Genomic DNA, 23808 nt, shown 5'->3' with positions numbered 1-23808 from the left:
AGCTTTTTTGTCTTCCTCTCATCTTTGTCATCTCCCTGGCACCTGCGTTCTCTTGTGGCTCCCGGACAGGAAGCATTTGGGATCACATCTTTCAGAGCTGACTGCGAGTCCTTGACACCAGCCCCACGCCGGCCGCTCGGCCACCTTTGTTGCTGCCACAGGCTAAAACCAGGGCCCGGGTCGCTGTCTTCTGTGACGTAAGGAGACTCCGCCCTGTGGTTTGGGGTGGAGCGCATCCGTTCTGCTGCATTAATTCCTCACTTTTCTTTCTCCTTCCTCCATCAGTAGCAGGTACATCACCTCAAGAAGTTAAGGTCGAAACGGTTTCTGTTTCAAAATGTCAACAATGTGCTGTGGTGTTTTACAAGACTCTTTCAGACAACGAGAATTAATATTTATCGGCAAGTAGCCTGTGGCCACAAGCTCTGGTCTTTCTAACTTCAAAACACAAGCTTTTTTTTTTTTTTTTTTTAACTATTCTTCTACCTTCCTCCCAGGAAAATTAGTTTTTTTGTTTCCCTGGCTTATGCTGCCTAGCGAAGGGTGTTTCGGTTATCCTTATAAATCTTCCACGGACCTCCTCTCGATCATCTTCACGGGAATTAAACATAAACTTCTCTGAAATGAGCAGCTCTCACCGTTTCCCTTTCTCAGGGGCTACGCCATTGCCAGCAGCAGTGACGACCGCATGAATGAGCCACCAACGTCCCTCGGCCTCGTGCCTCACCAGGTGAGTGAGTGGAAATGAAGTCGCAACTCCAGGCCCCCTCCCGGTGGTGCAGCAGGGAAGTATTTGGGGGTCATCTTACCATGCCATCCTCCCAGCCCACCTCTCTTCCACCCTCCTGGCGCTCCTGCTTCCTTGGAATTTCAGTGGCGGTGTTTTATGAGCACCGGGAGGGGATCCCGGGCTGTAGAATGGTGATGAGAAGAAACCCTGGACGAACACTAGTATCCAGTCTTGATTTAGCATTTCTCGTGTTGACTCGGGGCTCCCGGGTGGAGTAGAATGAGAGCGAACGGGCTCTGGAGCCAACTAGAGAGCAGCGTCAATCCCAGCCCTGCAGTTATTAAGGTGGCCTCCCTTGGCCATGTCACCAAACTCGGAGCCTTAGTTTTCCTATCTGTAAAATGTGGGCCGGAACTCCGACCTCAGCTGGTAGCGGCAGAGATGAGAAGTGGCGTATAGAAAGGTCTCGGCGACCGCGCCTAGAGTATCACAGCCCTCAGTAAAGATGCTGCCCCTTAGCCAAAGAGCAGCCTTTCCAGGCATGCACGGTGAGACCATCAGAAGTACACAGTGCCACCAAAAAGTGGGACATCTTTTCAGAAACAGAATCTGAGGCTTCCTAAGGAAGGCCCATCCCGTGGAGAGTGAACAAGAGTGAAAGGTTAAGTTTGCGCTCCCTCTGCACCATTGTTTGTGATCATGCTTTGGAGGTTTTCTGGTCGGGAAGTCATGGCTCTGAGCTCTGTGCGCGTGTGTATTTCACTCTGTGGCAGGAGGGCCGTCTCCGAGGGCAGCAGTGTGCGTGCCCGACAGTCCTGCCTGGGGCCGTGAGGACAGACCCCCAGATGGGCACAGAGAGCAGGGTGACACGTGCCAACCTCACTCGCCTTTCTCTCTGCCTCCCCACACCTGCCCTGTCATTTTCTGGTTGAGGGTCTGCATCAGGAGACAGGAAGTTACCTGTCCACTTTCATAAGAGAGAGGCAGTGGGTATGCCGAAATCCAAACCTCAGCGTGGCTCTCTGACCAGGGCTGTGGCAGAGGCTTTTTGAGTGGAAGCAGCCCTGGCCTGCAGGTTGGGAGGTGGGGTTCAGTCACTAAGTCATGTCTGACTCTCTGTGACCCCATGGATTGCAGCACACTGACCTCCTCTGCCCCCTGCTGTCCCCAGCTGTCTGCTCAGATTCTTGTTCGTTGATTTGGTGATGCTAGCAAATCATCTCATCCTCTGTTGCCCCCTTCTCCTGCCCTCCATCTTTCTCAACATCAGGGTCTTTTCCAGTGAGCCAGCTCTTTGCATCGGGTGGCCAAAGTATTGGAGCTTCAGCATCAGTCCTTCCAGTGAATATTCAGGGTTGATTTTCTTTAGGACTGACTGGTTTGCTCTCCTTGCAGTCTAAGGGACTCTCAGGCGTCTTCTCCCTTCACTTCAAGTCACATTCTGGGCCACTTGCACAAGTCGCCCGTCCCAGTCTCACGCTAGGTCCTTCACCTCCCCAAGCCTCCGTGTCCGCGCCAGGTGCTGGACCTCGTGTCCAGAATTGTCTAAAATGATGAGGCTTTGAAAACCATGAAACACCACGCAAATGTGACTTTTCCAGCCTCCCTCATTCAGGAGGGCGTTTGTGTGGCACGAATGGGTTAACCTTTTCTGCAGAAACCCCTCAAGTATGACCCAGCAGACCCTGCGGTGAGCCCCACGATGAGGAAGCGAGCTTCCAGAGCCAACCTCTGCTGGGCACTGCTCATGTGAATGCCCACCCTCGCCACTCTTCCCCAGTCGCCTTCCTCGTCTCTGCCCTTGAGGTGTGCCCACATCGTCTTTGCAGATCTCCTGCTGAGAAGGGCCTTAATTAAATTTTCAGTCACGCCCCGCACCAGTTTCCGTCTTGAAGTCCTTGATGTTAAATCACCACAGTTGTAGTTTTCTCAGTGCTGAGGCCAGAGGGCAAAAAAGAGTCTTTCTTTATAGAAGGGGTCCCGTGTCAAAATGCGTGCCCGTGTTTTTCAAGTACTATGGCAACTAATCCTTCTCAGTGTTACTCACCCCCATGGAGCCTGGCGATTGTTTGTCAGTCACCCACTCTTCCACTTCTTTCTCCTCGTTTTCAAACATCTGAAGGATTATTTTGGTTGTTGGCCATCTCTTCATTTGGCCTTTTCAAAGGCTGAAGGGTAACACAGCCATATATGGGAAAGGCCCAGTGCGTGCGGGTGACTGCTTGCTTACATTATTTCAAGTGTCAAGCCTTTATTTTTAGCTACTTTCTAAAAAAGACAGTGGAGAAAGAACTTCACCATTATTCAGGGTTGTGTGGTCCCTATTTAGAGGCTTTAAATTTCTTCCCTTTTTTTTTCCTTTTTGAAGTGGAATGAGTCCGTGTATACAGCCGTGCTTTGACCAGGAGACTGTCATTTCCATGGAAACACTGGGCTGTGTGCAGTGCAGACTCAGCACCACCGCCCCCCTAACCCCCTTCCTGGCTCTCCCAGACAAATGACTTCCTGTTGGAGAGGAACTCCCAAGCCCCTTTGTCTGCTCTGTATACAGAGGGCGGCCCATGACATCCCCGGGCTCCGTTTTCTCCATTCCCCAAAGGAGAGCGTTTATTAATTGGCCTCTGTGGAATGAGATATAGTAGAAAAGTGATAGTCCTAGAGCGGAGAATCCCAAGGCCGCCCACCCACTAGCTAGTCAGTCGTATCATCTGGGGAAGCTTGCTTCACTTCCTGCTCTCCTGTCTCTGCTTTCCCCGGGGTCAGACCTGGGAGGCCTGGGGGTGACTTAGTCTCTCTGTTTGTGGGCCCACAGGCAGGATTTGGCTTATCCAGAGATTGGCCAAGTGCAGGCAAAGGCTTCATGAAGGCCCTGAAATTCAGTGGTACCCAGTGATACCCCAACCCTCTTACTGCATTTGAAACCATTTGAAGGTGAGAAAATAGGCTTATGGATTTGTGCTTTTTAAAAAGCCTCCAGCCCATTGTATGTAGATGGGATTCTACAAGCAGAAGGTCATGAGTATAAGCCCTTCCTGTCTGTAATGTGGTTTCAGTTTGTCATTTTTATCCACATATAAAATGCACGCTATCACACAGACCATGCAGTGCACAACTTGGGTTATCATAGAATGAATACCACGTGTGTACCCAGCACACGCATCAAAATGAAATCTTGTTAAGCACCCCCACAGCCCCTTCCATGCTTTTTCCAGTTATCATGGCCTCCTTTGCACACAGAGACAAGCACCTCTTGACTCCGAACACCTCAGGAAACTTCTGTCTCATTTTGAACTCTCTGTAAACGAAAGTGGTACATGCTCTTTGGAGTCTGGCTTCTTCTGTAGAGAGAACTTTGTCACTGTCGATCTTAGCATACTGTCGTTCCCTCTGCTGCTCGACGAGTGGGATCTTTTATTTATTTAATTTTATTTTTTTAAAGAAGGTTGTCTTTTTCCTGGCTCCTGGGGTCACGACTGAGTTCTGTGAGGTCAGACCCCTCCTTTTCTGGTTCTTTGATGGGAGGCGCAGTTCAGGAGTTATCAAATGTAGAAGCCACTCCTGACGTCGCCAGGCAGTTGGTGTGCAGACTGGTGAGACAGAGATGTGATGGAAATTTCCAGCCGATGTAGCTCCTGGTCATCTAACTGGACATCCCTCAGAGAATGAAAAGCGTCGTGGCGATTCAGTAGTCATCCGAACACCACGGCCGGGAATCTAGCAGTCCTGCTCTCCTCTGACTCTGGATGAGAGCCGTTCACCTTTTTTTAGTGTTTGTGCAAAGGTACTCTCGGTCCTCAAGCACTGCTCAACGAAGACCCTGGATGGGTATGCCCCTCCTAGGAGTTTGGTCTTGCCAACCCCATGGTTCTTTTGGGCTCTGGAGTTCTTTCTTTTAGCTAATTTCAGAAAACTAGGACAAAGCCCAAACTAAGGCAGGACCCAGGGAGGGACCAGCCCGGGAAATCTCCCCACCGAGACGAAAGCTGAGCTAGCTAGAGCTGTGGGCTCCAGCCATGCCTCGGCCTGTCTGCACAGGCTGTTCCCCACAAATTCTCAGGCTGTTACCTTTTAATAAGGTGTCTGTTTTTTTTTTGTTTTTAAATTTATTTTATATTTGGCTGTGCTCAGCCTTCATTGCTGCAAGCGCTGCTCTCTAGGTGCGGTACGAGGGCTTCTCACTGCAGCGGCGTCTCTGGTTGCGAGCTTTAGGGCCTGTGGGCTCCCTAGCTGTGGCTCCCGGGCTCTAGAGCACAGACTCAGTAGCTGTGGTGCTTAGGCCTAGTTGCCCCATGGCATGTGAGATCTTCCCGGACCAGCAATCATCCCCTGTATTGGAAGGCAGATTCTTCACCACTGGGACCACCAGGGAAGTTCCAGCCTGGGTATAATTTCATCAGCTGAAGGAGGTCTCTCATGCCCCACAAGTTTTGCTCACCTGATAAGGCTGTCCTGTGTAGGAGGCCCACATGGCAGGGAACCTGAAGGCTCGATGATCATACAGACCCAATTGGAATCCCAACTTTGCCTCTTCATTTCCTTTTCATCAGCTCATTTGATAAAAGCGGTTTGAGGAAGTTCTTGCCACTTGTCAGTGTGACCTTGGGCATGTTACTGATCCTTTCAGAACTTCATATTTTAAATTACTGGAACGGGCATAATAAGACACTGAGATTCATGTACTGGTTAAATCATAGTTTCTAAATCCTAGCACACCCAAGAGGGACATGGCAGCCCTCTCCAGTGCTCTTGCCTGGAGAATCCCCATGGACAGAGGAGCCTGGTGGGCTCTATAGTGCATTGGGTTGCAAAGAGTCGGGCACACACATGTGAAGAATCTTAGTCCCCTGACCAGGGATTGAACCCACTTTCCCCTACATTGCAAGGTGGATTCTTAACCACTGGACCACCAGGGAAGGCCCTTCTTTCACTTTTCATTAAAATGGTAAAGTGCGAGCTTATCTACCTTCCTAAAAAGGAGGTTACAAGGAATCTCATAAAACTCCGGAAGCAGTGAGTGTAGGGAAGGGCTGGAGGGATTAGTCCCACCCTGCGCTGTTTTTCCAAGGACGACGCTGGCTCATTTCCAGCGTGCAGCTGCTGCTCCTCGGTGGCCTCTGTTTGAGAGTGAGCGGTGGCTCAGTGGTGGTAGCTGGAGCCATTGTCCGAAAAATGTCCAGATCTCTGTGGTGCACCTAGGGTTTTGAAATTGCTAAACTCTGTTTTGGCATTGAATTTGGTTAAGACTCATTTCAACATCCAAGAGCCTCGTGGAGTTTGGACTTAGTTCTTACTTACGCAGACTCCAAGCTCCAGAAGTATTGCCAGGCCTGCTGGAACCCAGTGTGAGGTGAGAGCAGGGGGCCCCCTCTGTGGCTACGGCTGTGCCTCCTCAGAGCAGCTGTTTCTGTTTGTTTCTGGCCTTGGACCTTCACTTCCCATCCACGTGAGGTGGGCTTGGGGCTCCACGCTGCTTTTAACACAGCTTAGGTGTAAATACTACCAGGGGTGGCCCAATGGATGGGACCCCTTCCTATTCCTGATCTATTTATTTTGTGGCCAGTTGGGCATAAATGACCAAAGACAGTTTAATCCACTCAGACCCTGATAGCAGCCATCTTCATATGAGTTTTTGGTTTGGGGAGGGTGTCTGTTTCTTTGTTTCTTAGTTCCTCTGGTCTTTTTCTTTCTTCCTTCTTTCCTTTCTACCTTCTCCTTGCTTTTCAGCTTTCCCTCTACACTTTGGAGAGAAAGAACAGAACTCAGATCCCTGGCTTTGCTACTTGGTGGTTGCGGAATCTTGGGCAAGCCAAGCCACTCCCTTAGCCTCAATTTCTTTGTCTGGAATACGAGGGAGGTCACAGGATGGTAGTGAGACCCCTGTGAGGGGAGTATGTGAAAACACTCCACAGAGCCAGACACATGGATGTTGTTATTTAGTCACTCAGTCGTGTCAGGCTTTGTGACCCCATGGACCGTGGCCCTCCTGACTGCTCTGTCCATGGGATTTCCTGGGCAAGAATACTGGAGTGGGTTGCCAATTCCTTCTCCAGGGGATCTCCCCACCCAGGGATCAAACTTGCATCTCCTGCACTGGCAGGCAGATTCTTCACCGCTGAGCCCCGGGGATGTCCCAGGGGTGGCGTGTAATGGTGGTTCTCTGCTCCATCCCCCCGCCGCCATTTCCACGTGACGCCGGGACGGGCCCTCCTACACAACCTCCTAGGCTGGGAGGGAGCTGTCATTTCTGTGGAGGGATTGGGGGTAGCAGGGGAGGCAGGACCTCACAGCCAGGGGCCGCAGAAAGCCCTTGAAAAGTCATAAGCTGAGCCGGGATGTGGTCAGGTTTCAGGTTTGGCTGCTGCACAGAGAAAGACCAGAAGAGGTGTCAGTGGATCTGGGTATAGAGCTGGAACCCTTGAGCCTTTAAGTGGAAGACAGCCTAATCCAGGGGCTCCCACATCTGGTGCCAGACTCTCCTCGGGAGCCATGTCAGAATCCCCAGCCCCATTCCAGGTCCACTGCATGACAGCCTCCAGGGACCTTCGGCATTTTGAGAATGATGACTCGGCTTCAGTCTATAACAATGGCTTCTTAATGGCATCCTATGGGACAAAGTACATAGTCCGTCAAGTTAACACAAGCTGAATCCTGGTCTTTGAACATACTTTTTAAGTTCTGTACTCACATGGACACTCGCTCTCCTTCCGAAAGGGCCCTTGACTCCTGGTCCCAGGCAGACCCCCGCCCCCAGCCAGAGGGGCTAATTAGACATGCACAGGTGCGCCTAATGGGTGGGTCCGCCCCCCGCTGTCCTGGGACCCACCCACCCGGGGACGAGGGAGGCCGAGGAGCTTCCACAGGCCCTGCTCTGCGCGCACCTTTACTCCTGAGGACGGGAGCATGAGGCCCTGTTCAGTTCAGTCGCTCAGTTGTGTCTGACTCTCTGCGACCCCACGGACTGCAGCATGCCAGGCCTCCCTGTCCATCACCAACTCCCGGAGCTTGCTCAAACTCATGTCCATTGAGTCGGTGAGGTCATCCAACCATCTCATCTTTTGTCGTCCCCCTCTCCTCCCACCTTCAGTCATTCTCAGCATCAGGGTCTTTTCAAATGAGTCAGTTGTTTGCATTAGAACCTGTTAGCCAAACCCAAATATGACCTAGCACCTCATCTCACTGGTGTTTGACAATAAGGATTGCAACTCAAGCTGCTTCTGCCCTTTGTGGGGCCTGGGGGTGACAGAGGGCACGGAGCCAGGAAGCTGCAGGTGATTGTCCTCCTCCTAGATGCCATCGGTCCTGGGTGGGTCTTTTAAATATTCAGGGAGTAGCAAAGAGATGGGCTTCCCTGAGAGCTCAGAGTGTCAAGAATCTGCCCGCAATGCAGGAGACCTTCAATCCCTGGGTTGGGAAGATCCCCGGGAGGAGGGCATGGCACCGCACTCCAGTATTCTTGCCTGGAGAATCCCATGGACAGAGGAGCCTGGCTGCCTGTAGTCCATGGGGTCACAAAGAGTCAGACACGACTGCACGACTAAGCACAGCACAGCAGAGACACAGACTGTGAAGTGTTTTCTGTTTTATAAAACAGTGTTTTTTCCCTCTAGAAAGCTACCCAGGAAGCTAATGCTGAAGGTTTTGTTTCGTTTTGTTTTTTTGAGGCAGAGGGGTTGGGAGCAATAGGGACTTTATGCTTTTCATTTTGTACCGTTCTGTAATGTTTGGAACCTGTTAATAAGGCTACCTTTTTTTTTAACTCCTCTTTTTTGAGGTACGATACATGTGTAGTCAAACGCGCTCAACTAAATATGCAGCTTAATGAGTCTTCACAGGTGTGTGCTCTGTGTGTGGCCACCACTGCCACAGACAAGACCTGGAGCAGTTCCGTCACCCCTAACGTTGACTTTGTGCCTTTTCCAGGGTAATATCCCCACTGGTCTGATTTTCATATGGACCATTTTAACATTTTCTTTGTTCTTTTCAGTATTAAAGGGGAAAAAAAGTCATCAGTGTAAATTAAAAAAATAAAACATGCAGGGATGCAGGCGAAGTTTGTCACTGCTAAAGGATACCTCCTACTAGCCAGAAAGCTAGGTAGAGGGGGGTGGAGGGGTGTGTGTGTGTGTGTAAAATTGGCAGTTTCCCCCCTCTTTGGGGAAGGAAAGTAATGAGAAGCCAGTAGTATTCAGGGGAGGCTGTTCAAAATGAAGTTAAGTATGTAAATACTATATTTAAAAAAAAAGTAGGAAAACGGGCATAAGTATGCCGTGGGAGTACCAGTGATTTTTTGTTTGCGCTTTTGTTTCCTGTCAGATGCTTGTTTTTATTATGGGTTGAATCAGGTTTTAAAAATAGCTGTCTAACACATTCTCCTGTAAGGAAAGATTGACAGCAGATATTAGTAATCAGTTAAGAGTTTAGGGTGGGCTGTGTGCAGTCCCCAAAGTGGAATCTGTGTCTTGAGCAGTGTCAGGAGGCCTTGTGTGGATGGAGAGATCACTTTGTCAAGCCTTGTCATTTAGACATTAGTTTAGACGTGGCGGAAGTAGCTGGATGTGATGGGGTTGTGCACAGAAATCGTGGAAAGAACTAGAGGCTTGGTGATGGATTCCCTGGGTCTTCGGACGTCTTACAGGTGACGGTGAGTGTATAGAGCAAACTTGTTACGCATTTGTTTTAAGGCCTCTATTTTTTTAGCTGCCCGGGCTCTCGCTGCAATGCATAGACTTAGTTGCCCTGTTCTGTGGCATGTGGGATCTTAGTTCTCTGGCCAGGGCTCAAACCCCTGTCCCCTGCGTTGGAAGGCAGATTCTTAACAGCTGGACCATCAGGGACATCCCCTTGTAACTTGTTTGGCTGTGAATTGGTGCCTGTTCCTCTCTCAACAGGTGCAATATGTTTATTTGGGTTTTACATCAGGTGCCTGGATTTTGGATTGCTCTGAGATTTCGGTGCCTGTCTAAGGAAGGTGCTAAAATTTTAAGAGGCAACCTCCACTTTTTAAATTCTAAGCATTTCTTGTAAGATATTAGGGAATACAAAGCATATTGTGTGAGCTCAGAGCATTTGTGATACTGTGAATTTAAAGCATTGTTGATGGAGATGGGTTTCAAATTACTTGGAAAATGTGAATGATGGGAAGAGGGTTTTTTGTTGTTGTTCATTTGGGATGAAAGTGAAAGTCTCTCAGATGTGTCTGACTCTTTGTGACCCCATGGACTGTAGCCCGCCAGGATCCTTTCTCCATGGAATTCTGCAGGCCAGAATACTGGAGTGAGTAGCTGATTCCTTTTCCGGGGGCTCTTCCCACCAGGTGTCCTGCATTGCAGGCAGATTCTTTACCATCTGAGCCACCAGGGAAGCCCAATAATACTCGAGTGGGTAGCCCATCCCTTCTCCAGCGGATCTTCCAACCCAGGAATTAAATTGGGTTTCCTGCATTGCAGGTAGATTCTTTACCAGCTGAGCTACCGGGGCTGTAGTTTTCTCTGGATATTTCAGACATGAATAACTTGGTTGGCTCTTGGATGTTTGTGTTTTCTCATTCTTTCATTTCATAATTAATAATCAGTATCTATTATGTGCACATCACTGTGCTATGGACAGATGCAAATAGTTTGACCTCTGTCTTGCCCTGTAAAAGCAAGTGAGATAAAGAATAAAATTTTAAGTAATTATACTACACAAGCTGATTGTAAAATTCATATGGCAAGGCACAGGACCCAGAATAGTGAAAGTCACCTTGAAGACGAACAAAGCTGAAAGACTCACACTTGCTGGTTTCAAAACTTACTACAAAGCTACTGTAATCAAGACAGTATAGGGACTTCCCTGGTGGTCCAGTGGTTAAGACTTTGCTTTCCAAAGCAGGGAGTGTGGGTTCCATCCCTGGTCAGAGTTTCCACATGCCTCCTGGCCAAAAAAAAAAAAAAACATCAAAATATAAAACAGAAACATTATTGTAACAAATTCAATCAAGACTTTTAAAAGGGTCCAGATTTTTTAAAAGTGTAGTACTTTCATAAGGATAGATATACAGATCAACAAAATAGAAATGAGAGCTCAGATATGAACCCTTTTACGTTATGGGTCATTTCTAGAGTTCATTTGGAGGGAAGAAGAGTCTTCAACAAAGTATTGGAGCAACTGGATTTCCACACGCGAAGAATGAACTTGGACCCTTAGCCCACACCACATGCAAAAATCACCTCAGAATCACCTCACAATGGATCATAGACCTAAATGTAAGGGCTGAAACTATCAAACGAGAAGAAAACATAATCAGTCTTCATGACATTGAGAAGTGATTTGTTATATATGATTGTATCAGAATAAACCTGTTATTTTCTCCACAGAATGGGAGAAAATATTTGCAGAATTATATATCTGTAAAAAACTTAAATCCAGAATATATAAAGAACTCTAAACAGGTCAACAATAAAAAGAAAAATAACCCAGTTTAAAATGTGGCCAGGACTTGCCGGCGGTTCAGTGGTTAAGAGTCTGCCTTGCTGTGCAGGGGTCTCAGCTTCTATCCCTGACTGGGTCCCTCATCCGGCAGAGCAGCTCAAACCGTGTGCCTCAGTTACTGAGCACGTGCTCCACAACTGGAGAGTCCATGTGCCAGAGCAGAGATCCCACCCCCCAACGCAGTGCAGACTGCACGTGCAGCAGCTAAACCCAGCGCAGCCAAAACAAGGAGTCGTCAAAAAAAATTTTTTTTTTTTTTTGCCAACAGTACTTCGCTGGAGGTCCAGTGGTTAAGACTTCGCCTTCCAATGTGTGTGTGAGGGAGGAGTTGTGGGGGCGTGGTGAGGGTTGATCCCTGGTCAGGTAGCCAAAAAACAAAACAAAACATAAAGCAGAATTAATATTGTAACAAATTCAACAAAGACTTTAAAAATGGTTCACATCAAAGACACTCTAATAAAGTTTGGCTAAGAATTTGAATTGATGTTTCTCCAAAGAAAGATAGTATGAATGGTCAAGAAGCACATGAAAAGAATGCTCAACACTACTAGTTATTAGAGAGATACAAATCAAAAGCAAAGTGAGATACCACCTCGCATTCATTAGAATAATGGTTATCCTCAAAAGACACGAGGTGGAAAAGTAACCCTGTTGCAGAAAAGAAATATGGTGCAGTCACTTGGGTACTCAAACTGTAAAACAAATATTATAGTTACCTTGTGACTCATTGATTCCACTCTGTTTATACCCAGCAGAAATGTTCTTCAGCTTATGAATGGACAGACAAGATATGGTGTATCCATGTAGCTGAATAGTGTTTAGCAATGAAAAGGAATGAGGGACAGACACATGACACGATATGCCAAGTGAAGCCGGTCATGTATGATCCCATTCATAGTCAATAGGCAAATCAGTAGGAATAGAAAGTAGGTTTCTGTTTTCTAGAAATAGACTGACCAACAAAGGCCAGCGATGGCAGATTGTCTGGGGGAAAGTCGGCTTTGAGCTTAGTAGCTGTATATACACAGCCTGTGAAAAGATTGAATGCAAGACATAATCAGAAAGACAGGATGGGCCTGGGCCGCCAGGGAAGCCCAGAAAGTAGAGTAGCTGTTGCCGGCGTCAGGGAAAGGTAGAGAATGGAGGCTAATTTCTTATGGGTTCCAAGTTTCTTTTGAGGGTGCTGAAAATGTTCTGAAGTCGGATATTGCTGATGGTTTCGAAATTCCATGAATATTCTAAAAGCCACTGAATCGTATACTCTAAAAAGATGAGGTTTATGGTACATGAATCTTAATCTCAATACCCCTGTTATTTTTTTTAGAGAAATAACTATTGTACAAGGTATTTTGGTGATAAATACCAAAAAGAAGAATTTCATGTAATGAAGGCATGATCTCTAAGTCAAGTGGGAGGTTCAGTTCCATTGTGTCTGAGTCTTGGCAACCCCATGGACAACAAACAGCACGACAGGCCTCCCTGTCTACCGCAAACTCCTTGAGTTTACGCAAGCTCATCTCCATTGAATCAGTGATGCCATCCAACCATCTCATCCTCTGTCATCCCCTTTTCCTCCCACCTTCAATCTTTCCCAGCATCAGGATCTTTTCCAGCAACTCAGTTCTTCTCATCAGGTGGCCAAAGTATTGGAGTTTCAGCTTCAGCATCAGTCCTTCCAATGAATATTCAGGACTGATTTCCTTTAGGATGATTTCCTTTAGGATGGACTCTTTGGATCTCCTTGCCGTCCAAGGGACTCTCAAGAGTCTTCCCCAACACCACAGTTCAAAAGCATCGATTCTTTGGTGCTCAGCTTTCTTTATAGTCCAACTCTCACATCCATACATGACTACTGGAAAAACCATAGCCTTGACAAGACGGACCTTTGTTGGCTAAGTAGTGTCTCTGCTTTTTAGGATTTATGAAAGGGATGTGTTTGAGCTTGAGTGGCTTTTAAGGAAGCTAGAGATTTGGATATATAGCTGCTTGCAAAAGGAAGAGCTCTGAGTCACAGAGTTTGGCATGAGGTAAGGCCAGCAATCTGTCCTAAAGGAAATCAATCCTGAATGTAGCTGTTGGAGGGACTGATGCTGAAGCTGAAGCTCCAATGCTTTGGTCACCTGATGTGAAGAGACGACTCATTGGAAAAAGACCCTGATGCTGGGAAAGATTGAAGGCAGGAGGAGAATGGGGCAGCAGAGGATGAGATGGTTGCATGGCATCACTGACTCAAGGGACATGAGTTTGAGCAAGCTCCGGGAGATAATGAAGGACAGGGAAGCCTGGCGTGCTGCAGTCCATGGGGTCGTAAAGAGTTGAACACGACTGAGTAAATGAGCAAAGGCCCGCAATGGCCAATTGTCTGGGGTAGGTTGGCTTTGAGCTTAGTAGTTGTATATATGAAGCCTGTGTAAAGATTGAATGCAGGACGTAATCGGAAAGGCAGGATGGGCCCAGATTAGGGGGCCCTTGAATGTCAGCATGAGGAATTCTCTGCTGTATTTGGTCACCCTAGGAAGCTGATGGGGCTTCCCTGGTGGCTTAGATGGTAAAGTGTCTGCCTGCAACGTGGAAGGCCGGGGTTCGATTCCTGGGTCGGGAAGATCCCCTGGAGAAGGAAATGGCAACCCACTCCAGTACTCTTGCCTGGAAAATCCTATGGACGGAGGAGCTTGGTAGGCTATAGTCCTTGGGGCAGCAAAGAGTGGGACACAGCTGAGCAACTCAGCACACACAGGAAGCTGAGAGAAAGTGGCACACCTCAGAGCTGAGTCTTAGGAGACTCAGTCCACCCCAGAGTGCTGGGAGCTCACGCTCCTGTCGAGGGCCCTGTTAGGAGTCTGTCACAGCTGGTGTGAGAAGAGGCTTTCGTCTCTTACATTTCCTAAAACGGCAATTAGTTTGGAGTTCTGAGCCTTCTGATACCAACATAGGCAATTTGCAAGGCCTCACACACAGATGTTATTCTACTTCGTTTCCTGGGAAAGTGAGTCACAGCTTCCTGGTAGAGAGCTGTCTGGGTGCTAAACAATGGTGTGGGGACCCCCGCTCAGGCGCTCCGTTCACCACAGCTCCTTTCTGTTGCTGGCCATCTGTGCTTTTTGTTTACATTTTCTCTCTCCTTCCTTCCTTCCTCCCTTCCTTCCTCTCCTCTTTTCTCCCTTTCTGCTCCTAATTGGTTCTACTCTCTCCCTTCCCTTTATCTCCCCACCTCCAGTCGTCTCACAAATTGCCACTATTCCTTTGCACAACATGAAGTCTGATCTTAGCTGTATGAAAGAAAAGACAGGAAACCTTTTTATGAAGTGTATATGGAACCATTGAGATGTAGGCCATGGCAGTGAATATTTTAATGGAAAATAGGCTACATATGATGAATGTTTTTCTAGGTAAATTTAATGTGAAAGCCACTGAGATATGAGGAGACTTGCTCTGAGAATTTTTTCAGTCCTGTCATTTCAAGATCTCACGAGGACGTCAACATGCCCATCTGTGGTCTGCCGGTTTGCTGTCTCCGGTTTTGGTGAACCAGAGAGCAGACTCAGGGCCCTACTTGGGCCTCAAGTACTGGCCTAGGAAATGGTCACCACCTTCCCAAGACACAGGAAAGTCACGATTATCCCATTTTCAAAGGTTCACACAGGAAACTCACGATTGTCCCATTTTCAAAGGTTCACCGCGAAGCCAGCTACTTATCCCAGCTGTCTAATTTATCATTTCTACTAAACACTCTTTCGATATTGCTTTACACTGAAATCTCATCACATATAGATGATGACATTTAAAAGATTGCTGTGGGCATTTCCTTTAAGGTGAGATTTTCCCTTGATTAGTGTGCAAATGCAGCTAGACTGTTGGTTGCAGTGGGGCTAACCCACGCTGTGAAGGAGTTCTGTCTCCATAAAGAGTTGGCCAGGTTTTGTTGGGATTTTTTTTGTGGGGGTGAGGGAGGGGGGATAGCAGAGAATTGCTAGGGTGGCTAAAGGCAGCAAGAACTAGGGGTGGGATGGTGGAGGGGTTGGTAGTTGTGCTGTATTCAAGTGAGGCTGTTAAATGTGTGGTGAGCCTCATATGGAAGATGAAAGCTGTGCTGTCCTGAGAGGGAGGGAAGCAGGGGAGCCCAGGCAGGTTTGGAGTTGGGGACCCACTTCTGAATCTTAGCGCAGTCACTCTCTGCTTGCCTGAGCCAACATTCTTCACCCTCCTCAGCCAGAGTCCCATCAACAGGACAGTCGTCAAGATCAAATAAATTAACTGGGAACAAGATTCGTGTTGTTTGGCTTCTTATAAATGTTGAGTCCTCTGGAGTCTAGAGATTTCACCGGATGTATTTTTAATAATCTGATAAGTATAAAGAACAGGGAAGCCTGGTGTGCTGCAGTCCGTGGGGTTGCAGAGAGACTGACATGACTGAGCAACTGAACAGTGATAACAAATGATAAAGTTTAAACTCTTCTTTTGGTGTAAGTGTAGTTCTGGAGATACAATATCTGAATAAACTACCTGAATCATAGTTTGTGAACCCTGACTATATCTTATTGTTGCATAGTCACTAAGTCATGTTCCACTCTTTTCGACCCCATGGGCTGCAGCCAAGCTCCTGTTTCCTACTGTCTCCCGGAGTTTGCCCAGATTCAAGTCCACTGAGGTGGTGATGCTGTCTAACCATCTTATCCTCTGCTACCCCTTTCTCCTTTTGCCTTCAATCTTTCCCAGCTTCAGGGTCTTTTCCAGTGAGTTGGCTCTTCACATCGGGTGGCCAAAGTATTGGAGCTTTAGCACCAGTCCTTCCAATGAAGAGTCAGGGTTGATTTCCTTTAGGATTGACTGGTTTGATCTCCTTGCAGCTCGTTTGACCTGGTTTGATCAAACTGGTTTGCTCTCCAGCACCTAAATTTGAAAGCATCAATTCTACAGTGCTCAGCTTTCTTTATGGTCCAGCTCTCACGTCTGTACATGACTTCTGGAAAAACCGTAGCCTTGACTTTACAGACCTTTGTCAGCAAAGTGATGTCTCTACTTTCCAATACACTGTCTAGGTTTATATTGCTTTCCTTTCCAAGGAGAAAGCATCTTTTAATTTCATGGCTGCAGTCACCGTCCGCAGTGATTTTGGAGCCCGAGGTCTGTCACTTCCCCTCTGTTTGCCACCTACTGATTATAGCTGAAAATGAAAACCCATCACTAAGTTGTGTCTGACTCTTTGTGACCCCATGTACTGTGGAGCCTTCAGGCTCCTCTGTCCATGGGATTTCCCAGGCTTAGTTCAGTTCAGTCGCTTAGTTGTGTCTGACTCTTTGTGACCCCATGGACTGCAGCACGCCAGGCTTCCCTGTCTGCCACTCCTGGAGCTTGCTCTAACTCATGTCCATTGAGTCAGTGATGCCATGCAGCTATCTCGTCCTCTGTCCCAGGCTGATACCCTGTAAGTGGAAATCAGATGTAGTTCAGAATTTTATGCTCAGGGTGGCGCTGTTTTCCCATACTTTTCATAATGTTTGCATCTCTATCTCTGTGGGTTCCAGGTCAGGCAAGTAACTCAATAAACATTTAGGACCATTTCTACCTTCTGTTGTTCACAGACCTTCTTACCTTGTGAGGCCCCATCCAGTGCCATATCCTAAAAGTGCACATTGATCCTATATTCACTGTAACATATGTGAGAATTGCCATAATAAACTAGTTGGCTGATTATATATTTGAAGACATTTATTAAAACAATAGATTTTTCAGCTTGGTTTTTATGTTTTGGAGTCAGTTTGTGTTTAGGTCTCAGATATGTGCAAAGCCTGTGTGCCAGTTCTTAACGGAATAAAGGACCTAATATAGTTCTTCTTTAAAACTGATTTATTTAGCACAAGTACTAAAGTACATGGAACTCCATTTTCGTTAGTAATCTGTTCATAATCTGTGTCAAGAGCACAGATTAATTGTTTCCCACTTCTTGCCAGAAACTACACACGTCCTTCGAAGGTGTGTCGTTTGGGGCTTGACATGAATGTTTGTTTGTTTCTAGATACGAGGATTTCTGTCACGGTTTGATAACGTCCTTCCTGTCAGCCTGGCCTTTGACAAATGCACGGCTTGTTCTTCCAAAGTAAGTCGTTCTACGTTGGCGGGACATGTTTTTTAATATGAACCCAGTCAGCCTTCCTAGCTAGAGGCCCCGAAACCAGCTGAGGGCTTTTCGCTGGGGAGGGCGAGGGTCTGAAAAAAAAAAAAAACAAACCAGAAGGGGTTATGGTTTCATTTAGCTATGTTCATTCTCACAGGGAAACCAGCCTGAGAAAGTTTGGTTTGTAGTATAGTGAGAGAGACTGAATTGGATCATTTCAGCTCTGTGTCAGTCCTTGCAGCAAGCAGGCTGATTTGGACTCGAATTTGAACTTTTCTCGTCTTTGTTCCTCCCCCGAAGGCTCCTCACTTGCGCAAACCATCACAGAGTAGTTTTTTAAGTGTTGGCTCAGAGGATGAGGGAGACCAGGCAGTCCTGATGGTGTGTCTTTTGGAGTTCCACATAATGACAAAGAAAAAGTAAACAGAGATTAGGGGACTGGACGGGGAGCCAATAAAAAGGCCCATTCAGCTTTGATCTTTCCAGAGGCTCTAAAAACAGAGTTCGTGTGTCCCCCATTGTAATGGGAACCGGCTGATATACCTCAAACCTACAGTGATGGCATCTCATTTTTTTTTAATAGACCTTGAGATAGTCTGAGTTATTTTTACACATACACTGTGTGTTCTAGCTGACTTCCTTTTGGAAAGCTCTCTAAGCCTTCTAACGCCAAGTGATTTAACCTGGCTTTTAAAACTCAAGATTCTTGGTAAGACTTCCATGTTCAAGTGTTAGGCATTGGGGTCATTAATCCCAGACTCCAGGCTCTCGGTTATAATTTGGGACTTCTTTGCTGTGTAGCCTACATCAGTCTGAACAGGACTGAATTCTGGGTAAAGTCTCTGCACCCCGAGATGACAAGCTGTCTTTGAAAATTTTACTTGGGTCTCATCTTAGGAGAAGCACCATCTTGACCAGTTTCTCTAAAAAGTTAACTCACATTTGACCAACAGTGTTGATAAATTTGATTAATTTTAGGTGCTCAAAAACTTCGAGTAATTTTTTCTTTCTTTCTTCTTCAAAAGTAGACTGAGTTCTGGTTTTATCACTCTGCATCCCAAGTGTCCATGTTGAGAGTTAAACGTTGCCATTTGTAGGTGGTTATCCACAAGCTCATACTTTCCGTGGGTTCTCTAGTGCGTCTCATACCTATGTGCCTGAGCCAAGGCCTCAAGGATGTCTGCGTGCACTTCCGTCTTCAGAAATGCAGGTTTTAGGATTATGTGCTCTTCAGCACAGTACCTTTTTTTTTTTCCTTTGAATGTCTGAGCTAATTGGTCTCAAAATAACTTGGCAGTATTAATTTTCATACTGAAATTGTTTGACACAAGTGTCAGAGACTTTTCTGTGGCTTTATCTAGGTCTAGTTAGTCAAATGAGGTGAAGATAATTAGGTTCTCTAAGTGAAATGCAAACACTCATTTTTTTTTTCTCCTTGTTCTATTTCTAATTAAATTAGCCCCGGAGATACTGTTTGCAAAAGGATCACAAGCATATCCGCTAGCTGCGGTCCCTCATATTCTTTGAAAGCACATAGCTTTGCATTTTTCTTTCACGCTTATTCTGAGCCTTGAATTAAGTGTAGATAGCACTTTTTTGTTAGCAAAGTATTTCCTCTTAGTGGTCATTCTGAGAGTCCTGCTTTACATAAACACACTGGACGGCTTAATACAAACTGACTTGCATTTTAACAGCTGTGCTATTCCCAGAGTGATCACTTTTCATGTGGTCCGGGTATTAAATTTCTTTTGTGCTGAAAAGGTTGCTTCATGGGGGCATGTATTTCCTTACAGTAGAAGCCCAGCATGTACTTACTTGGCTACCTTCCTCATTTGCTTAGGAGAATGTCGTTCTCTATTATCTGCAGGCCCAGCATTAATACTTTGAAATGACAGATGCAGTTATATTTTCATCTCTGTGCGTATGAATTTTTCGTAATGCATATTACCATGATATTTTTTTTTATACTGAGTCATATCATAGTTGTTTTTGTTTCAAACATTCTTTGGGGCTAAAAATGACTTTTAAAAATTTCTCCTTTGACATCCATGAAGTAATTTTTTCCTTTGGTACTTTTCAGTATTTTTGCTTCCGCCCCCCTCCACCCCCCCATAGGACTGAGGCCATACTTGTGTCTTGATATTACTTCCATGAAGTACTATTATGATTTTAAAAAGCAAAGTACTAAATAGAATGGGCTTCCCAGGTGGCACAGTGGTAAAGAATCTGCCTGCCAACCCATGACATGTGGGTTTGATCCCTGGATCAGGAAGAATTGCAGCCTGCTCCAGTGTTCTCGCCTGGAAAATTCCACAGACCGAGGAGCCTGGTCCAGGGCTGCGGTCCGTGGGGTTGCAAGGAGTCGGACACGACTGAGCGCGCACACACACACAAGGCCATGCTTGTGTCTTGATTTAACCATAAATACAGATTGGGGAGGTAGAATAAGCTGTGCTGAGTAATAATGCCTTCGTCACCTTATTTATGCAAGTAAAACATAGACTGTTTATAAAGCTTGAGCTGGGGAAGAGTACAGGCAAGCTAGATCGTCTACATTCACATTGCTCCTGATCCTAGTGGATTTCATTTGGCGTGCCGCCCGGTGAATTATTCCATCTTCCAGAAAAAATATTGGAGGATCTGAAGGGAGGAGGGCAGTGAGGAGTCGCTTTCCTTCTGATTTCTGTGCATTGCCTTGTAAGACTTTCTAAAATGATAGATAGTATCTGTCACTGGAATTTCAAAAAACCCTATTTCAAGGTTTGTGTCTTTCTTTTCTTTCTTTCTTTCTTTTTTTTAAGTTTTCAGAGCCAAATAGTTTTGTGAACTGCTACCAGAGGGAAAAGTATAATTTTGAAACCAATATTCTTGAAAGAATTTCTCATAATACTTTGAATTAATTTGTCTTTAGATTTCCACCTAGATACTTTGGGGGAAGTTAGGGTATTTGGAGGGGCACCTTTCTGCTTTGATAGGATCTTTAACTTGCAGGCAAGCTGTGGGAATAGTACAAGGAACTCCTTTACCCAGATCTCCCCGTTGTTCATATTTTTCCGCATGTGTGTATATGTGATCTTCTCCCTGCCTACCTCTCCTCTTTTTCTCTCGTTTTCTTTTTTTTTTCTGTGCTGGGTCTTTGTCGCTGTGCTCCGGCTTTCTCTAGTTGCAGCGAGCAGGGACTACTCTTCAACGCAGGGCTTCTCACTGTGGTAGCTTCCCTGGTTGCGGCGAGTGGGCTCAGCACTTTCTGGCTCCTGGGCTTAGTTGACCTGTGACATGTGGGATCTTAGTGCCCGGACCAGGGATTGAACCTGTGTCCCCTGCATTGGCAGGTGGATTCTTAACCACTGGACCACCAGGGAAGTCCCCCTCCTCCTTTTCTTGAAACTCTGGGATGAGTTGGAGACATTGTGATTGTTTACAGCTAAATACATCAGTGTATATTTCCTCAGAAAAAGATTGCTGTCTTACCTAAGCAGAATGCACCGATCAAATGCAGGCAGGTAAATGTTTGCATAATACTGTTACCTGACGCACAGTCACTGTTTCCGGTGTTGTCGTTCGTACCAGTGATGTCCTTCATAAGCATTTTCTCCAGACCAGACTCCGAGTCAGGAGGATCAGGCGTTCAGTTGTCACGTCTGGCTGGCTTCCCTCAGTCTGGAAGGGTTCCTTAGCTTTTCTTTATCTTTCCTTAACTTGAACACTTTGACGCTGTGCCAGTTATCTTGTAGAATTTCCCTCTATTTGGATCTGTCTACTGTTTCCTTATGACTAGATTCAGGTTATGAATTTTTGGCAGAGAGATGAGATGAAAGAAGAGATCCTGTGTCCTCGTGTCAGGAGGCACATGGGGTACGTTCCCCGCCTTTGGTCGTGAGAATTTCCGCCTTTCTGTGTTTGTAACTACCTTCCCCCACGGTGAGAAACCTGGCTCCCATTACACTGGCTGATTGACTGAACTGCACAGAAAGTAGTTCCAAAACTGCTAGTCCATCCCATTGTAGATAGTAAGCCTACCACCTGGAATTTGATCATTGTGCACGGTTCTTATTTTCTGGGTACAATTTGCATAGATTAAAATGCAGAAATCTTAAGAGACTTAATTCTGTACTTAGGACAAACACATACACCCATGTAACCTACATTTCAGTCAAGGCACAGAGTGTTTCCCTTACCCTGGAAAGTTTCCTTGTGCCCTTTCTGAGACAGTCTTAGGGGAGGGGAGCAATATGCCGAGTATTGTGACCGTTCTCTTTCCCAAGGAGTAAAACTAGGTCCCCTTTGGTGTTGATGGAACTGTAGCCTTGTTTCTGGGATCCAGCAGTTGACCAGAGCCTTCTCTCGGACCTTCTGAGTCAGGAACAGGGCCCTTCCCAAGGGGACCGCAGGCAGGGGACTCTAGCTGTGGCTGCACGATTCCGTCACTCCCCACCTTGGCAATGTTGCAGGGACAGCCTGTTATGAGGAAGCAGGCCCCAAACTCAGTTCTCATACCATCTGGGACTGCCTAGTGCCCAGATGTAGCAAGATGTGCCCAGAAACCTGATCTTCCGCTTTAATTAGCCATTAGCAACCCTAATACTATACTCATTCTGGTGTTTACAGTACGATGGGCCCTTCTGTTGATGGGCTATGAGTAAACTTCCCAAAGTGACTTGTTATTAGCTTTTCATGTGCGCCTGTGTGTGTGCGTCGTGAGGACAGAGAGGCTGGTGCAAGAAGAGTGTCTGTCAGCTCTGGTATCATCATGCGGTCAACTGTGCTTCCATTCTGCCTTCGGCAGAGCCAGGCTGTCATTTTTCTTTTGATATTATATAATCCTACCTTTCTTCTCTCATTTCTCTTTTCTTTCTTAATTGAAGAAGCATGAAATGTCAACATTAAACTCAAGTATTTAAAATTCTTTTAAGAAAAACCTCTACCCCACAGCAACCTGTTTCCTAAAAGTTCTGCTGATGCGCTGTTGAGGACAGAAAGACAAAGGGTAGGTTTGGAAGGAGAAATGGAACTCTCACTGTCAGCAGACGTTCGTTTACTCAACTGACATGTGAGTGCCTGCTGTGTTCCAGAGATGCAGAGATGATTAAAACAGCCACTGCCTTCAAAGAACACTAACAAGAGAGCAGTTTAGTCACTAAGTTGCATCCGACTCTTGTGACCCCATGGACTATAGCCCACCAGGCTCCACTGTCCATGGGATTCTTCCAGCAAGAATACTGGAGTGGGTTGCCATTTCCTTCTCCAAGGGAATCTTCCTGACCCCGGGGTCGAACTTGGGTCTCCTGCGTTGCAGGCAGATTCTTTACTGACTGAGCCAAGAGTGAGGGAGACTTAACAAACCAATGCTAATCTCCCTGACACTGTGATGTGCTCCAGAGTCAAGGCATATCCTCTTGCTTTCTTGTTTTGCCGTGCCGTGCAAGTTAAAGGATATCCTCTAGTGAGGGTGTCCCAGTACCATTTAGCTTTGTAAATGGGGAAGACCCGGGAAGGCCTCTCAGCAGCTTCTAAGCTGACGGTAAAGGATAAGGAGGAATGTGTAGAGATCCATGGGGGAGAGGACACGGGGGAGATATTCCAGGCCCAGGGCATCACATGGGCAACAGCCGGGGCAAGAGAACATAGCACGTTTCTGAGGCGTTCTGGGGAGCGGCACACCTCATTCCCCTTGTCTTGGTGAGCTGTTTCCATCTCGGTTGTTCCTGAGTGGAATCTGGCTGTATTTCCTCTGGCCCTTGAGGCTCTTTCTCACCTAGCACTGGGCTTAGGGGGTTCCTAGCCTGAGGAGTTGAGCTGCTGCAGCCCCGGCGTGGGGATAGGGGCCTGGGAAGAAAGGCAGGGCTTTCCCGGTGCTCCCCACTCTGCCAGCTTCCCTTTCTTCCGTTACGTGAGTCAGTTGGATGAGATAAGCTCCGGCTCCCTGTTAACCCTCGACGTTTCTAGCTTTTATATTTCCTTTTCTTGCTTTTTTCTTCAGTCCCCAAGCAATGCGTTTTCATTGCAGAAAAATCAACAAGTATATTTAAGGATAAAGAAGTAATTCACTGTATCCTAGCCATGCAGATCATGGTCAGGTGTTGATGTCTGCCCTTCTGGACTTAAAAATCACCTATATTTTAGGGTGAAGTGAAAGTGTTAGTCACGAAGTCATGTCCAGCTCTTTGCAACCCTGTGAACTATAGCCCACCAGGCTCCTCTGTCCATGAGATTTCCCAGGCAAGAATATCGAAGTGGGTAGTCATTCCCTTCAGGGGATCTTCCCAACCCAGGGATGGAACCCAGGTCTTCTGCACTGCTGGCAGATTCTTGAACGGTCTGAGCCACCAGGGAAGCCTACATTTTATGGGTATGCGCAGGTGATTCTTCTCTCTGAGCACTCCTGTTACAAGCCTGAAACCAGCTTTAGAGAGAGGATTTGTGCTGCTGTGTCAAGCATGCTCTCGGCCTCTGATCTGATACAGGGTTTAAATCTCAGTCACTTACAAGAATT

The 23808-nt window shown here is 46.6% G+C and overlaps 1 protein-coding gene across 2 annotated transcripts in view; it reads left to right on the top strand.

Annotated features, from left to right (window-relative positions):
* Positions 1 to 23808, top strand: part of ATG7 (autophagy related 7) — a 266203-nt gene that overhangs the window by 83597 nt on the left and 158798 nt on the right. For both annotated transcript variants that reach the window (XM_052635718.1, XM_052635647.1), the window contains 2 exons: positions 655 to 730; positions 17217 to 17297. In XM_052635718.1, the coding sequence (XP_052491678.1) occupies positions 655 to 730; positions 17217 to 17297 (157 nt within the window). The remainder of the gene's footprint in view (positions 1 to 654; positions 731 to 17216; positions 17298 to 23808) is intronic.

Source organism: Budorcas taxicolor, chromosome 1, assembly GCF_023091745.1.
Source record: "Budorcas taxicolor isolate Tak-1 chromosome 1, Takin1.1, whole genome shotgun sequence".
Lineage (NCBI taxonomy): Eukaryota > Metazoa > Chordata > Mammalia > Artiodactyla > Bovidae > Budorcas > Budorcas taxicolor.
This window is presented reverse-complemented; position numbering and strand designations above follow the sequence as displayed.